Source organism: Sorghum bicolor, chromosome 6, assembly GCF_000003195.3.
Source record: "Sorghum bicolor cultivar BTx623 chromosome 6, Sorghum_bicolor_NCBIv3, whole genome shotgun sequence".
Classification (NCBI taxonomy): Eukaryota; Viridiplantae; Streptophyta; class Magnoliopsida; order Poales; family Poaceae; genus Sorghum; species Sorghum bicolor.
This window is the reverse complement of record NC_012875.2, coordinates 3,001,488-3,019,214: the sequence shown is the minus strand read 5'-3', so window position 1 is coordinate 3,019,214 and position 17,727 is coordinate 3,001,488. Positions and strand designations below refer to the sequence as shown.

The 17,727-nt window shown below is 38.3% G+C and overlaps 1 protein-coding gene and 1 long non-coding RNA gene across 3 annotated transcripts; both read left to right on the top strand.

Moving 5' to 3' along the window:
* On the top strand, positions 6,252-8,325 carry LOC110436570. Of its 2 annotated transcripts, XR_002454369.1 has the most exons (4): positions 6,252-6,476; positions 6,639-6,711; positions 7,503-7,552; positions 8,018-8,325. It is a non-coding gene; the product is annotated as an uncharacterized LOC110436570 (long non-coding RNA). The 2 variants fall into 2 exon arrangements; XR_002454368.1 differs by lacking the exon at positions 6,252-6,476 and having other exon boundaries at positions 6,553-6,711.
* Positions 11,468-12,757, top strand: LOC8083402 (germin-like protein 8-4). The gene is made up of 2 exons (XM_002447436.2): positions 11,468-11,666; positions 12,013-12,757. Exons 1-2 carry the CDS (start codon positions 11,534-11,536, stop codon positions 12,567-12,569), a joined length of 690 nt encoding a protein of 229 aa, XP_002447481.1. The 5' UTR covers positions 11,468-11,533; the 3' UTR covers positions 12,570-12,757.

The following is a 17,727-nucleotide window of genomic DNA, read 5'->3' as shown; positions in this document are numbered from 1 at the left end:
ACAACGGTCAGATCCCGTTTCTTCTCCCTTTCCTTTTCCACCAGGCAAAACATATGTACACGCGCGCCTCGCCACGGCTCGGCGGCGGTGGCGGCGCACGCGTGGGTGTGGCACCCTCTTTTCCTTCCTCAACTTCTCTATAGGAGCTATTACAAACCGGCTATTTAAGTTGAGTTAACATATGGTCAATAATCAATCCGGTATTAAACCGTTTGCATTATAGCATTTATTATGAGCCCTTGAATTAATTATCATCAAATAGAATATGGGCCAAAAGCCCAAATAATATTTAACAAGTATTTCAAGACAAAGAGAGTAGAAGTTATGGAAAAAAAATTGTTAATGAAATTGTGTTTGTTCCTACAGTTAATGATGACCCTGTGTTGCAACTTTGCTCTTTGGTGACATGCATCCGAACTCATGTGGATGATTTTGGCGACTTCATCATATTTCCTATGGGCTGGAATTCCTGTGGCCCTACCGCTTTGGTCTATCATCACCAACAACTCTGTCTTAGTCAGTCCTACATAGTACATTTGTTCCCGGAAACAACTCCAGGAAAAAATGCTGACTAATTGCGTGTGTTGGAAACGTGGTCAAGTGCACAAATCTTATCAACTACTCAGAAGACATTAACGATGATATATGCCACGTTGTAGGTTTGATGCACAAGCAAGGATGCACGAGCATTTTTTATATATGCGTTGGATCATAAGATTATTCCTTTGTTTCCTTATAAAAGAAATGAATAATTTTATGCAACAGATTTGACAAACATCAAGGGCAAGAAAAATGTGTCAAAAGTTCAAAACCTACAATACAAAATAAATATATTCTTAAGAATGATTTCATGTACATTTATTAAAGCTAATTTGATAGTGTAGCGGTGTAAGCTGGGTTGGTGTATCTTCTATAAATGCGATCAAAATTAGAAAAAAAATTGACACAGGAAACAAAGGACTAGCCGATGGAATTGTCGATGGCATGGTATGACACCAACTAGCTGGGATGTGATTTTGTTCGCTTGTCTTATAAATCGTATCTTTTTTTTTATCAAGCAGCAATATTTTTTAACAATAAATCAGTAAATAGTTATGGCTTTTTCCGACGAGCAGGCCGGTCCTATATCCATGACTTTTCTATGTACCTCGTATTTGTGTTGCCGACCATAATTGCTTGGTGACAAATCAAACCTGCTAGTCTCAGTCATCCAGACATAGTATATGGATGCGGTCAAGTCAAACATGTCCAGATTAGTCGTCGTTTGTACTTAGTAGGACAGGTATAATGATACTTGAAGAATTGATCAATATTGTGGAGAAATATTTAACTGTCATGCGTAATATATACCTGCCGCAGGGACTATTTCAATCGCTTAGTCTCAGTTGCAGCAGGTTGAATATGCCTCGTGATGATGTCGAACAATAAACACCTGCAGCAGGTGTTAGCTACCCCTGCTAGAGCCTTCCTCCTTGTTTTATCTTGTTGCCCTTGCCCTCTACACGACTTTATTTTCTGCTTTTCTCATGTGGACATGATGTTGTAACGTCCATGGTGCATGCACTTCCCTGGTCACATCTGAAAGGGATTCTGCATTCTCGAACTAAAACATAGGGCCACCATGGAATACAGAATGTAAAATACCAACTATTTTAAAATTATAAAATGTAAAATAAGAACTTTTTAGGATTATGTTTAGTTTCATTCAAAATACATAATCTATTGCCCTCTGTTGGGGAATGGCCGCATCCTTCCCCCTGGTAGCGTCGAAGGATATCCTTCACCCGAGGAACCTCCGACGTATGAAGCATCGAAGGCTATCCTTCACCCAAGGAGTCTCCGTGCAAATGCATGCGAAGGATCCTGAGAAAGACTAACGTTGACGACTCGTCTTGTCATGCTAAGTGTGTGCAGGGACTGAGACACCGGCGGAGGCCCGCAAGCGGAGAAAGGAGGAACCTCCGACCCTCCCAAGTCCGAGGATGGCTAGGGACGCGGCGGAGGGGAGGGACCTCCGATGCGTCCAAGCCAAGGAACCTCCGACGGAGAAGCGTCGAAGGATCGGCAGCCGAGCGGGCTGAGGAACCTCCAGAGTAGCCGGGCCGAGGAACCTCCGACGTGTCCAGGCCGAGGAACCTTCGACATATGAAGCGTCGAAGGATCGGCGGCCGAGCGGAGGATCCAAGCCTCCGACCAGCTGGAGCCCTAGACGGGGGACACACACAGGGTTTGAAGTGTGAAATTACACAAGTGACTTAGGGTCAGTAGACTGTAACTTGAGAATATACTGGGATATTCTCCCACCGTCACGGGGCATTTCTGTAATTGTCTTAGGTCGGTTTCCGAGCCCTATATAAGGGGTTTGATACCGTCATTAAAGCCAGAGAGCATTCATTGTTTCCACCTACTGTTGAGCCCACTGTCCGTTACTGTTCAGCCTCTCACGGCACCGAGTGAGAACCAAGAAGGTTCTCGTTTCACTGTGTTGCTGGGGAGTGCAGTGCGCTACTTCCCAACACCCATTATGGCCACTTGAAACTCTTTTGGGCTTTTTTAGCCTCTTAAGGCCGAAATCTAAAATAAAGAATGGCAACCATTTTGCCAAAATTTTTTACATGGTGTTTAGTTCCATTATACAAAATGATAGACCAAAACCCAAAATTTTGTAGGATGAAAGGAGAACTAAGCATCGCCAAGAGTGTGCTATTTTTTACTTGGCAAATCTTGTGATTTGTCAACTCCTAAAACAATATAGGGAGTAAAAAAATAGCTCCTCTCCAAGAGTTTGCTATTTTGAACTTGGCAAAATGAAAAAAAGAAGGACCACAAGATGGGTTTTTCCTTGAGCGCTACTGATTCCGTGTGCTTCCTCTCCTCCCCTTCGCGCGAACAATGCTGCCGCTGCATCGTAGCTTCATTGATCGGTTCCCTCACGTCAAACCTAGCGTGAACCCTAGAAGGACGACGATGACTACCTACAACACCGCCTTGCCCTAGCAGACAACGACTATCCTAGCTGGGCATGAAGATCGATAATGGAAAAAAGAGGGAACCACATACCTGAACGCTGCAATGCCTAGCTTCGCGTCGAGCAAAAATGAAGAACGGTGGCGGCATGACTTTTTCTTTACACGGACGAATGAGAGGCGCGCTCTTTTCATCGCGCGTGCGGGGCAAGAAAAGGCATGAAGGCTTCGTGCGCGCCAGAAATCATGATGGCAAGTTGATGTGCCAAGTTGCTATTTTTAAATGCTGGGAGTCATGATTTGCTAAGTTGATTTGCTCAACTGTTGGAGACAGTTTTTTCTTGTTTTGCCAAAATTATATGAATGACAAGTTGTTTTGCCAAACTCTTGAAGATGCTCCCGATAATATCAACTCAACACAAACAAGATCCATTCCCCACAAATGCACACACCAAAACCTTGCTCTGATCTTGATGGAGATGTCATTTTGGGACGGGGAAGGTGCCAGTTGTGTGACGATAGGCCTTGTTCGTAGCCTAGCACGCTAGGGTTCTAGCTGCGTTGACATGTTCCAGCATCCTGAGTTTTCAACGATAGCCAGTGCCTTATGGTCTCACTTTGCTTGTGGGCGGTGGTGAGGACATTTTGGTATGTTTTCTTGGCTTGGCGTGGTCAAATTAAGTCCCATCAATGCTCCAAGTTAAGGTTGTCATCATTTGCTTGTTTCGCTCAAGTTCTAGTTCTGTGTTGACCAGAGGACATGCTATTCTACATCAAACTATTATACTGAACAGAATTCAGTATTGTCCAGTACTCGTGTTTCAGTATTCTTGAGTATTTCGTGGTTCTAGGTGTACGAATGGATGATACTGAACGTTGTTCAGTACTGCCCAGTATTTTTTCTACTCAGTTTTGACTTGCGGTGTAGAATATTCTACACCTAGAGTGTATGCATTTTCAGTACTTCCAGAAGTAATTACTCTCATCTTCAATAAACCACGTTACCTATGTATTCATACTTGTTTATCAGTTTGAGTATGTTCATATACTTATTTTAAGATACTCTAAATCTTACCATGCGAAAAAATTTCAAAGAAATTCATATATTTTTTAATATATTACTAAAATGCCACTAATGTAGTATATATAATAAGTATAACCACATACTCTATGTATGCATTCATATTTAACATATATACTACCTTAGATGGTTTAGTATTATCATATACTTCGTCTACATACACTTCATTAGGCCATATACGCCCTAAATCTAGAGGTATACACATGGGAGTAACTACTACCGGGAGGAAAAAAGAATTATCATATATATATATATATATATATATATACGGTAGCACTATTCTACAACCTAGGTGTAGAATATTATTCTACACCGCAAGTCAAAACTGAGTAGAAAAAATACTGAGGAATACTGGAGAACGTTCAGTATCATCCCTATATATATATATATATATATATATATATATATATATATATATATATATATATATATATATCTTCATCAAACCCTTAATTGTAGGGCAAAAAGTGGGACAAAAAAAATACGATCCTTGAATGGCTTATTTTAGTAGTCCGTTTTTTTTCATTTTTTTCACACCAGTGCTGGTTTCGACATATTCTTGCATTATAAAGTACCGAGAGAGATTGGTGAGAGTGAGATAATCAGTTTTGTACAAGTCAGGAAAGACTGACTAACCGGATAGTTAGACCTGGTCCTGTGGATTGGAGTTCTTCTCTGTCCTCTTGAACAGTTTTGTGATAGGAAAATATTTAGTATGTAAACCAGCCGCCCGTTTGAATCATGAAAGTAATAGTAACTTTTCAGATAAAAAAAATCTCAAAACATTAAGTTTCTTAAAATTTGCTCCTATTTTCTTGCACGAGAGAATTTGGAGCGTTGGTGGCTCCCTCCACATGCCGACACAAAGGTGCTCTAGCTTAACAATATGACTTTCAATGTTGGGACCCTCTAAAAACATCTAGGCATAATTTCAATACTACAAAAACTGTTTTCATTCACATCTGTAGAAATTGATTTTTACCATTAATAGAAATAGTTTGTGTAGAATATATATATAGCACTATGCCAAAACAATACAAAGGAGACATCTCAATAGTGACATAGAACTGAAACGCGTCACTAATAAGTATATTAGTGGCGCGGATGAACAAAGCATGTCACTGCTAAGTTTTTGCCCATGCCCCAAGAGCAAGACGCGTCACTAATGAGAAGGTATGAGTGACTCTTCTCAAGAAAACGCGTCACTAGTAATAGAAGTGACGCATTTGAACTACACGCGTCACTGAAATATGGCTATATTAGTGACTCTTCCCAACGAAACGCGTCACTAGTAATAAAAATGACGCGTTTTAAGTAAACGTGTCACTGATAATGAGAGATATTAGTGACTCGTCCTAACAAAACGCGTCACTAGTATTAAAAGTGACATGTAATGTTCAAACACGTCACTCATATTCATACATACTAGTGACTCTTCCTATTGAGCCACGTCACTGACTACCTGGCCAGAAAATTAACAAGATGAATGATTGTCTAGTTGGGGCAATCGTTTCCTAGGAACGTCCTCGAGACAAGTCATCATCAGGGACATCAAAAATAAAAACAAAAAAAATACATACAGACTAGATGACATCGCGTGTATCTATAAATAATCTAGAAATAAAAAATAAACATATAAAAAAGAAATTAAAAATGTATAAACATAAAAAGATAAGAAAATAAGAAAGAAAAATGACAAAAATAAGTACAAGCAAGGAAAAGAAAAAACTTAAAATTAAAATTGAAATTAATTAAATAAAATAAATATAGTAAAAGAATAAAGAATATGAAAAGAATGACAAATATCCAAAAAAGGAAAAATGAATTAAAGGAAGGAAAAAGAAAAGTAAAACATACAATATAAAAATTAAAAACAGAAAAATAAAAAAAACACAAAAAAGGAAAATGAAAATTAAGGTAAAGGAAAAAAATAGAAGATAATAAAAAAAGGAATAAAAGATGAAAAATAATGAAAAATAATAAAGAATAAAAGATGACGAGAATAATACAATAAAACTAAAAATAAAAGATAAAATAAAATAGAAAAACAAATAGTAAAAATGAATGAAAAGAAAAGAAAAGAAAAAAGAAATAAAAAAAGAAACGTTTGCTATGGTGCATATGTCTAGCGTTACCAGCCAATGGTCATACTTGAGTGCGTATGTGAGTGGCTCCACGCTAGAAGTAGGTCGCGGTAGCTTGCATCGGAAGGGAGCGGAAGATTTCCGCAAACTCCCGCAGCCGTCTCTACCCCGCCGTCCCTCTCTCATCCCCCACCGTCGCACCTCCCCTCTTCTGCCGCCACAGCACCTCCGTCCTCCCCGGTTCCCCCAACTGCGACGACACTAGGGAGGCCGAATCTGGTTGGAGGAGGCCAGCCGGAGAGCAGGCGCTGGGCACGACACTCGATGGATCTGGCTTGCATCAAGGTTCGGCAACGTCCGCCGAGCGTGTATTTACTTGGACAACCTTTCCGTTTTGTTTTTGTGGGTACATCTAGTTTTGTGTTTTGTGGAAAACTAAAAAGGGCTTTTGCTAAGCCTCCACATATGCATTTACTAATATGCTTGTCTTTTATGCTGTGAACAAAGGTGCAAGAATTTTGAAATTGGTGGAGACAATGCAAGAAGGGCAAGGGAACATATGTACCTTCGAAAATAAATGGTATGCCTTGGCTTGTGAATGTGTCCTTATATTGTTTGACTCTTGGGAGGAGCTGCTAGCTTTTGAGTGAAGAGCTGATACATTTCTGGGATGAACATTGGGTAGCTGTATGATGAATCCATCCATGTGACTTACTAACTGATCTCTTGGTTACTAACTGTAGAGCCCCTTAGCTATATTTCTTCCAATATATTCTATTTCAGAAAACACCTCTTCTTTAGAATTGAGATCTCTTGGTTCAATTATTTTGAATCCTGTTATTTGCAATTATTTTCCTACATTATTATCAGCACATAGAATAGAAAATTGAAAACTAAGTAGAGGGAGCATCCTACATGCAAGTAGCAGCACATAAACAGCTTGGCTCTTATACTTCTCAATTGAGCCGCGATAGTAGCTAAGGATCAAATTTAAATAACAAATTTTAGTTTTGTTTGGAATTTAAATATGGCTGTTGTTATAGCCCATGTCACAATAGGACAGGACTTGGATAGATTTTCTTACAAATTAAATGGTCTGACGAGGTTAAGCATTGAGAACTGTATGAGACAGACGTAGACATAATTTCTACTAGTTTAGTTTGTGATGGCCTCTTAGTACTAGTCTGTGCGTAACTATGTGAGACATATTGTAGATACGGTCACATTTATCTACAGACCATATGGATCCTTGCTACTAGTCTGTGAGTATATAGGTGGTACTTCTTGTGCAGTAAGAATATGAATCAGTATGTAGTCTCTGATTATATAAGTAGTATGAGCTAATTCTTGGTGAACTATTTTTTTTTACAGATATGCACACATCGGACCATGAAGATTTGCACTGGGACCTACATAATTGGGTGAGCATGTCTTTTTATTTGGTACTATACTCTAGTGATAGATGAATAGCTAGGGTGGTCACTATCATATTATAGTGTTCATTGACACTAAGTATATTTGTCACTGGAGATCATCCACTACCTGTTGTTTTGTAGAAATTGAGTACAATGACATTTCTTACATTTATTATGTCTTTATGTTTTGTTATAGCCTATGAGTAGTTGGCCTACATTAAGCTGAGAGAAAAGGAAGTAGCTAGGACATATATGCATTGCCATTTTTTATTTATTTCTATAAAGCAACCATCACATTTCCACAATTCTAGTGTACTATGTAATCACTTATGGTTTAACAGACTTGTATTTTGATCATGAGAACTATCTGTGTACCGTGAAGTGTGAACTATGTATAATGATATTTTATATTGTACTGTACATTGTGTTGTGCCAAGTTTTCTTTTTGACCAAAGTTCTATCTTAACACAGGAATTTGAAGTGTTGACAAAGCCCATCGATGTGCACATGATTAGAGAAAGAGTTGTAAGTGGGCCATGTTCTTAGTGGCACAGGTCATCAACAAGAACTGAGAGTTCTACCCTCCTAGTTAACCATCAGTATGTGTGATTGCCATTATTAATATGGGTCGAGTGATGTAGTGTGTGACTGAATAAGTTAAGTCCAATGTTGTGATGGATTTCGAACAAGCTGTGAATCTGTCAATGAATTTGATGTAAATGTGGATATGTTAAACTTGATATCTATTTGAAGAGCTTCTGTTATGAACATGTAGTAATGTATTGATGACTTTCATATGTATGTGCTGTGAACATTGTGGTATGTGGCTTTAATATGGCTCTGATGGCTTTCAGACGCGTCACCATTACGATCATGTGCGTCACTTGTTTATTGCTATTAGTGACATGCTGGGTTGTTATGAGTCACTGATATCTAATTATTAGTGACGCGTATTGTCAGTACGTGTCGCTCATACCTCCTTATTAGTGACGCGTGTTCCCACTATGTGTCACTCATATATCATTATTAGTGACGTGTATCCTCAATACGAGTCACTAATATGCCCTTATTAGTGACACGGTTTATCTATACGTGTCGCTGGTATATTCGTATCAGTGACGCGGTTTATCAGTATGTGTCGCTGGTATGTTCATATCAGTGACGCAGTTTTACACGTCACTAATTTGTCTACATCAGAGACGCAATAAAAGTGACGCGTCCTTTCCGCGTCACTAATGACCCTCTAGCCGCGTCACTAATTAGCTTTTCTGGCATAGTGTAGGACACTTTAACAATTGCTCAAAAAGGTTGATTTCCACTAACCATAGATGAAAAAGAGTTTGCATATGGTAATGTCTTTGTTACACATGGATTTATTGCATTCGCTTATCGCGTGCAAGTAAACAGTCTCAGGAAAAGATGGTCATCAAGACAATGTTACAAATAACTTAAAATGTCAAGACAAGTCTCTGTGAGGATAGAGGACAACTAGCTGTGTCATGTGTACAAGCAAGATTATTATAACAAGCTCCATCAGGCTTTGATAGTGAAATAGCTAGCTTATTATTATATATTTAAAAATTTGAATTCCTTAATGTCAGCCAGATGTCTTCTGTGACTGAACAAAATAATGTGGACAAAACGTTGATCGCTTACGTGATTTACTAAATAGTATGGATAATCTCTGAGGACTGACTAACTAAACAATAGATAATGACATAATCCAAACATTCTTACGTACGTGGCACATCAAATAGTCATAACTGCTACTCATTTACGAAATATTTTAAGAAGTTGTTGAGATTTTGAAGCTATCATGGTCAAGAACACTTTAGATTAATTAATGATCAGTTAATGAACCGTACAAAGTGGATAAACTTAGTGGAAATATATAATGTGTCCACAGCGTTTCAAATAAAGACCAGTTCAATAGTGATGAGCGAAAAAAAGCAATTCAATCTTACATGTCTACTCCCTCCATATTGGTAAAAGAAGTCATTTTGGACAGAGACATGGTCTTTAATGCATAACTTTAACTTCTTATTTCTATATAAAATATTTATTGAAAAGTGATATATGTATATTTTTGTGAAAGTATTTTTCAAGACAAATATAAACATATGGTTATTATATTTTCAAACTCATCACCTTAAAAGTTATTCATGATTTATATTCTCAAATGTTTGACTTAAACATTATATCCAGAACGACTTCCTTTACCAATCTGGAGGGAGTAATTAATATGATTCATGGAGGATAACAAATGAAAGCATCAACTTAAAATTCTTATTACCTTAGCATGGGATAACTAGGTAAATTTGGGTAAATAATCCATTTTTACCCGCTTGGGTTTACACTTAGAACTAATATGATGCGCCCTATTCTAAACACCCCTTGCGAATTTTAAGTGATGCCATGCATGACCTTCACACCTTGTGGACGCTAATCTTTTAAGGCCCACCCAGAGGATCCCATAGCTTTAGAATGCAAATTTTTTTGTGTTTGATTTTGTTTGATGACACATAGGAAGTTAAAGAATGTCTTTAGAGTCAGAGTCAGCAACTTTGATCAAGGAGGGCCAGACAAATATATAGGATGACACACATAAGTATATATTTCAATAACTTTTTTCAGTACTTTTACATATGTAGCTAGTATTCATAGAAAAAAATAGATGAATTGTGTCCTTTCCTCAAGCTCATTTGATTGTCTGAAAAATTATGACTAAAAGTATTGTTCGCTGATTTATTTGTGTGAGTGTTGAACGGCCTCTGCTCGCTCCCTGGCTCCGCCACAGGATGTCCTAAAGGGTGTGTACAAAAAGTCGATTGATTGGACTATATTTTCGTGTCCCATTCAGTAAGTTATTTTCAGCTTTATATATAATCTTCCATACACAGACCAGATCGAGTTAAACCTCTTGAAAGTTTACATGCATGTATGTATCTGTTTTTCCTTCTGTACAATTCAACCTAAAAGGTAATATTATCTTTGATTACCTTGCCGAGAGTAGGTGTGTGCATTTGTTGCATTAGCTGATTTTGCGTGCAAGGAAACCACAACGAGACCCAGGAAAAACGGCTGATATATAGTCAGTGTGGCGTCAGCCTTGGAAAGTGACAACCCTGAGACCCGTCGGTGCAAGAGATATACTATGTGCTTATTAAAACGAACAATTTTTTTTTTTGCTTCCTCTCGCCGCCGCGTCGGCTATAGTTTATTCACAAAACGAATTTCCTTTTGGTTTCTTTGGCAAAATGTTTTTTTTCGAGGTGCAACTAGATTCGTTACGCTGTATATATTGCTCCTGTTTATATACAAAAACAAAAGGGTGGCAACAAATTATTTTTCTATTTGAATGTGCTTTCAGTATACCACCATGCATGTTCCTAATTAGGATGGAGATGACCTTCTAAATGGATACCTACGGTTCTTCTCTAGTCTAAACAAATAAATTAAATAAAAAAAGAGAAGAAATTATCTATTTAGTTTATTATAAATTACAATAGAAGAGAACCGCGGATATATCCATTTAGACCACTGTCCCTGTCCTTATTCCTAATCGATCCACCAATGCTAATTAGGTGGCACATCACATGACAATCCCCAGAAACGTCACACAAGCCCTAGGGTGCGTGCCACACACGTTATAGATTAGTTAGTAGCTAGATAGATATTGATGAACATTGTGGAAGTATTCAATTTGTAGCAGTCAGAGACTAATTCAAACGCACACACACGTACTATTGCTAGTCTCCCACGCACCGACGTAGTACCGTACCTGAACCTCGCTCTCTGACTCGTTCTGTTTATCGCATGCAAGCTTCACGTATCCTCGCTAGCTTTTGCGCCATTACGTACGCCACCTCGATCGATCGGTCCTTCTGCTGCTGCAGCTATAAAATGCAGCACATCTCTACCCTGGCCAATGCACACCTCACTCACTCACTTATCCACTGCAAATAATTAGAACAGCACACAGGATATATGGCCTCCTCGTCTTCCTCCTTGCTCCTCCTTGCAGCGGCCCTCCTTGCGCTAGTAGCCTCTTGGCAGCAGGCCATCGCCTACGATCCTAGCCCTCTCCAGGACTTCTGTGTTGCAGACAAGAACTCGCCTGGTACGCACGACTATATATGTATGCATGCTGGCTGCTTATTTCGGTCCAGCCAGATCGATGATGCTAAAAATGTCTGTGTGTGTAACATATATATATATATATATCGAAGCTACGATGTATAGATCACGATCTGAAATCGTCAGTTCAATCGATATTTTCTTTGAAATGAATAGTATAGGAGATCTGCCTCTCAATTAAAGAAGGAACAAAGGAGGTTTTCAATCGATATGCATGCACATATATTTCTGAAGTAGAATATTGTTAAGCTTAATATATAGTTTCTGACGACCATCTTTAATTATTTTGTGCATGTATATATTTCTTGTGTGCATGGATGTTGGCGCAGTTCGTGTCAATGGGTTTCCTTGCAAGGACCCAATGGCCGTGACCCCGGACGACTTCTTCAACCCAGCCATGATCATCGACAAGCGCAGGGACACCAACAACAAGGTGGGATCCAACGTCACCAACATCAACGTGGAGAGCTTCCCGGGCCTCAACACCCTGGGCATCTCGCTAGCGCGCATCGACTACGCGCCCCTAGGCGTGAACCCACCCCACATCCACCCCCGCGCCACCGAGCTTCTCACCGTGCTCGAGGGAACCCTTTACCTTGGCTTCGTCACGTCCAACCCCAATAGGCTCTTCTCCAAGGTGGTTAAGAAGGGTGATGTCTTTGTCTTCCCCAAAGCCATGATCCACTTCCAGATGAACCTCGACCATGAGAAGCCAGCGACGGCCTTGTCATCGCTCAGCAGCCAAAACCCTGGTGTTATTACGATCGCTAGCGCGGTGTTTGGATCAAAACCACCGATCTCAGATGATGTTTTGGCCAAGGCTTTCCAGGTGGAAAAGAAACTCATAGACTGGCTCCAGTCTCAGTTCTGGGATACCAACTACTAGTGGTTATACATGTTGCACCAACACAAGCGTTACGTACATGTGCGCCCTATATATGTATTGAATAAATTGCATGTGGAGGAGTAATACTTATTATTATGCGTGCGTGGGAGCTGCCAGAAGTATGTTTGATTGTATTGTCACTATCTAATATACAGAAAATAAGATTTCATTGAAAATCTAATTAATAATTGGGCATTGTTCATGGTATTTTATATACTCGGATGTACATGTACGCGAAGTTCCGTTTCTGCCGCCTGTCAAACTAAACGGAAAAAAAGAGGAGCAAATTAATTAACTATTTTAGTGTTGACACAAATAATCATTTAGTTTGTAGCCAGTACAAAATAAAGAGATTTTTCTTTGATAAAGGATTTAGCATCACGGGACAGCTGGAACAAATGGACCAGACTTGCTAAAATTCGGGTGCCAAGAGCATCTCTAGGAGTTCGGTATAATTTACTTGCTAAATTAATCAAGTTCTTCTCCAACAGTCTTCTATAATAACTTTCTAAAAGTTATAGTATGGCTCACATTTAATGATTTTTTGGCTTATTATATATGTTGTTCATAAAAAAGTAAAAAGAAAATTACATCTTTTGTCGCCACTGTACTGAAGCGAGCATTAGCTCTGTACGGCCAGCAAGGCATGCCTTGCTTCCATGCCTTCCGGCCAATAATACAAGTGATGAGCATATATAAAGATAGCAGGCTATGCACATATGAAGGCAACATGCCATACTTTTGAACCAAAGACAATAACACCCGTGGAGACAAGCATGGAGCGATAGCGTTGACCTATAGGGCGGCGGCAATGGAGACTGTGTACGAGAAATAGCGTGAAAATAGGTCCAAAGAGGAGGGAGTTTTCTCAACTCTGGAAAATATTTGACAACTTTCTGTTTTTAAGAAGCTATTTTACTAAACTTCTGGAGGAAGCTTTTTTCTTTTTTTACTATTTTAAGATAGGGAGTTGTTTTACCGAACTCTTAGAGATGCTCTAAATTGAAGTTTTATATTTAACTTTAGTCTGCTATAGCTAAATAGTAAACCCCACCACTAGCTGTTTTTTCTATGATTTGGTGAAGCCACATGTCATCTAATAGGCCCACAGCCACGAGTCAGTAGGCAAATGCCCCTCCCACTGCTACAGATTCGACACTCACCAGTTTTTGGATAACACTCAGTGATATACTCTTCACCGCCGGTTCTGAGCTTCAAAATCAGAAAATGACTGAGGATGGCCAAAAACCAGTAGTGAAAGCCCGCATCACTATTGGTTTGTGGCTACAACCGGTAGTAAATGGACGATGACACAATGAAGCCTGTCAGTTTTGACTAGCCGATAGTGGTAAACTGACAATACAAAAGTTGTTTTCCTCTCCTCCCTCCTCTCTTCTATCCCAAGCACACCAATCTAGGAGTTGCACATTTTTCCCACTTCCTCTATTGTTGTGGCTATTCTTTGCAATGAAGCTTTCGGATTTTGAGACATGAGCATGATCTTCTTGCTTTAAGGTTAATATCAAGCATCCACTCCTTCAATTTTGTTGCTTTACCATTATTTTGATAGCTACATTGCTTGATTGTCATTCTGGTTGTTTCTCCATTTTAAAGAGCACTTACCAATTGGATTTTGAAGAAGGCATCCATGCAAATTGTGATGAATCCATTTTCCAAAAGATTGGTGTCTGAACCCATTTAAATTCCTAGCTAATTACATGGTGGTTTTGATGATTGTTAGTATGATTGAAGTAGAGTGTTTTTTTAAATAGCGCTGCCAATTTCTATTTTGATGAGCAAATTAGTGTGACACCTACCAACCCATTAATTGGACCTATATTGTTGTTCATGACTAAGTGTTGAATTTTAATTTTCTTTGTAACTAGTGTCGCCATATTTATGTGGCATAAAGTAAAATAATTGTCCTCGATAAGTGTAAAATAATTGTTCTTTTACGGCGTTATGATTTTCAATCTTTATAGGGCTACAATTTTAATTTTCCAATAATTAATGTAGAATAATTGTTTTTAAAAATGGGGCGTCCAAATTAAACAATTGTAGAATAAGCTGTAGTATTGAGCAACAATTAGTCTCCCTATTTTATTTGTCATTAAGTCTAAATTTTTTTGGTGCAAACATGGATCGAGGGTGGATATATGGTCTGCCCCGAATGGACATGCGGTACATGGTTGGTGTCTGCAACTTCCTTGCAGCTGCCAAAGCCGATGTCGGGGATTAACCTTGTATTCTGTCCATGCAAAGCAGATTGCAAAAAATCAAAGGAAATACCACTTCCCATTATATAGTGCCACAAGCAACCACACGGATTGGATTCTACGTGTGCGAGTTTATGAGAGAGAACGGATGATACATCACAGTAATCCTTCTAAGGTAATATATAGTAATAGTCATTTATGTAGTTCTTTTATTGAAGTTGCAAATCTATCATCTATTGTAATAAATATATGATGTTTATAATCTTCCTTTTCCAAAAATATGATGTAAAAAAGGCAGAGTACATGACCCAAGGTGCTTTATAGAACATAGTTGAGGATCTGTGTACATTCATCTTGAAAGATGTTATTCTATATGAAGGAAAATATCACGATGCTACCAGGGTCTTAGCAAGCCCAGACTACAGAGTGCTAATAGATATTAGTAGACTAAATCTTAGTCGGGATAATTATTAGAGCAGAGGTGAAAACTTTGATGTGTGATGTATATATGTTCAACTTTATGTTTGTGAGCATAAACTTTGATGTATATAAATGTATGATATAATTAAATTATATGTTGCTATAGTTGATATAATCCAATATATAATTCCTTTCTACACGTACATGTAGTCACTCTCATCTTTGGTAAACCACATTGTATATATGTTCATATTTGTTTATTGGTTTTAGTATGTTTATATACTCACCACGCGAAAATTTTTCAAAGAAATTCATATTTTTAATATATTACTAAAATACCACTACTATATTATATACAATAAGTATAACAACATACTCTATATATGCATGCATACTTAACATACATATCCCTAGATGGTCTAGTATGATCATATATATATATAGGGTTTGGTTGGAACATTTGAAAAAAGACATGAAAATTTGAAAAAATTAACACAGGCGGTTGGCTTTCACTAGCGGTTGGCTTAGCAAACCGCTTGTGGAAATAGATTTTCATGGCGGTTCTCCGTTAACCGTCAGTGGAAAGATCCATTTCCACTAGTCCCTAACACTGGCCGTTCTGAGAAACGTATGTAGAAATGGTTTTCCAACTACCTGTATAGAGCTTCATTGTACTAGTGTGGGCAACTAAACAGGCCTTAGCCAGAACATGTTTAGAAACTTACATGTGCATACATCCGTATCAATAAAATATTAGCTCTTTCAATCTCCTTTCAAACAAAATATTAGCTCTTGATTGTGCCCCAGAACCAAATTAGGCTCTCAACTTGCCGGATCTTTTTTTCTTTTAGGCCACTAGGTGCAAACACAGCAGAGACTTAGGGTAAAATTTGGGTGGACTAGGACTAATAACTAGTTCTCTATTAGTTCCTACAAATAGGCTAACAATTAATTAGTATGTTTATTTAGAAGCTTTGAGACTAGAAATTAAATTAGTTGACTAGTTGTTAGTTCCATGGATCCAAACAGAACCTTAATTGTCTCTCATATAGAACAAGACCTACCATGGTTCTCGCAAAACAAAAACAACCATGGATCGACAAGCATTCACTGCATATATAGTTTTGTGTGGCTGTGAACGAACATGCGATGGATCTCACAAAACGCATGCACGTGCATATAAATAAACTTGGCTTTCAAGAGATACTCACAAAACTTCTATATAATCGGATCAGCAAACGGAATGCATGAATCCAGAATGCATGAATCCAGTCAACGCATCGCGATGTCAGTTTAAATTTGTTGGGATAAGTACAAGGTCTATAAGGCAAATAATTAAACGACGACTGTCGTTAATCACTTTCACTCTCTCGATTAGTGCTCTGTGCTATCTATAAATATATCCTCGTGTTTACTGTTTTTTGGCCGCCTACCATTATTTTGACCATGCTAAACAAGATGACTATGAAACATGATGTTACTCTCTGCTGTCTTCTTTTAGTGCTCCTGCTGCATTCAGATCGAACATCTGCTGCTGGTTCGTGTATATTATTCCTCATCATATATATCTGTCTCCTCTCTGTTTATTTATTAGTTCGATGTTAATCTCATCCAATAGAGAGATTTCTTTTTATTCACCTTGTCTTTCAATCTTATTCACCTTGTGTTTCAATCTTCTATATAGTTTTCTTTTTATTGGAAAAAAAGTATTATCGATTTCTACTCTTTCTCTCCTTTGACAAACTCATAGTGATTTATACTTTTGTTTATTTCATTCATAGACATTTTCGTGTGAAAATTTCTACTGTGCAACAATACATGGATTACTTCAATAACCTGTGAATATATATACCTTTTTTTTTGGCATACAGCTGCAGGTACGCAATTCTGTCAGCTCGATTCTGTAAAAGTTGGATGTGCAAGACTCAGTGCTGGTTTCAGTCGCAGCTAATAACGCCTGCGAATACAGTAAAGGAACACAAGTGTATAAAAGGAGGATTCAATGGGTTGTGTCGCTGCCTCTTCTGTAAAGTAGTTTAGTAGTCTCATCTTTATTAAGTTTTATTTAGGAACATAATGTCTCGTGTCAGGGACCTCTCAGTCATTTAGAGGCTGTTTGGTTGCTAGCCACAATTTGCCACACTTTAACTTAGACAAGTTTGACCAAGTTGGCAAGTGTTTGGTTGACAACTAAGCTTAGGCATGATTCTTTTAGACTACACATGTTATAGATTTAAAAAGTGTGGCAAGATTTCTTTAGGCATGACAAAGTGTGGCAACCAATTAACTAGCCACACTTTTTGTAGCTTGCCATACTTACCTAAAGTTAGTTTTAGTAGACTATGGTTAGCAACCAAACATCTCTTTAGACTGTAGTTTAGCCTCAACCTGTCTGTTTTTGCTCTGGGCATTCTAAATATTTGCTTCATCAATCTTCCATTTTTCTAAAAAGAAAAATCATTGCTTGAATAATACAATGGTCTTCAGTATTGGTTCAATGAGATTCGGTGGGCATCTTTCCA

Excerpts from the sequence above, each read along its gene's own strand:
- LOC8083402 (XM_002447436.2), top strand. The coding sequence starts at position 11,534 with ATGGCCTCCTCGTCTTCCTCCTTGCTCCTCCTTGCAGCGGCCCTCCTT. Across the intron at positions 11,667-12,012 it reads TGCAGACAAGAACTCGCCTG|TTCGTGTCAATGGGTTTCCT; the intron begins GTACGCACGACT and ends ATGTTGGCGCAG.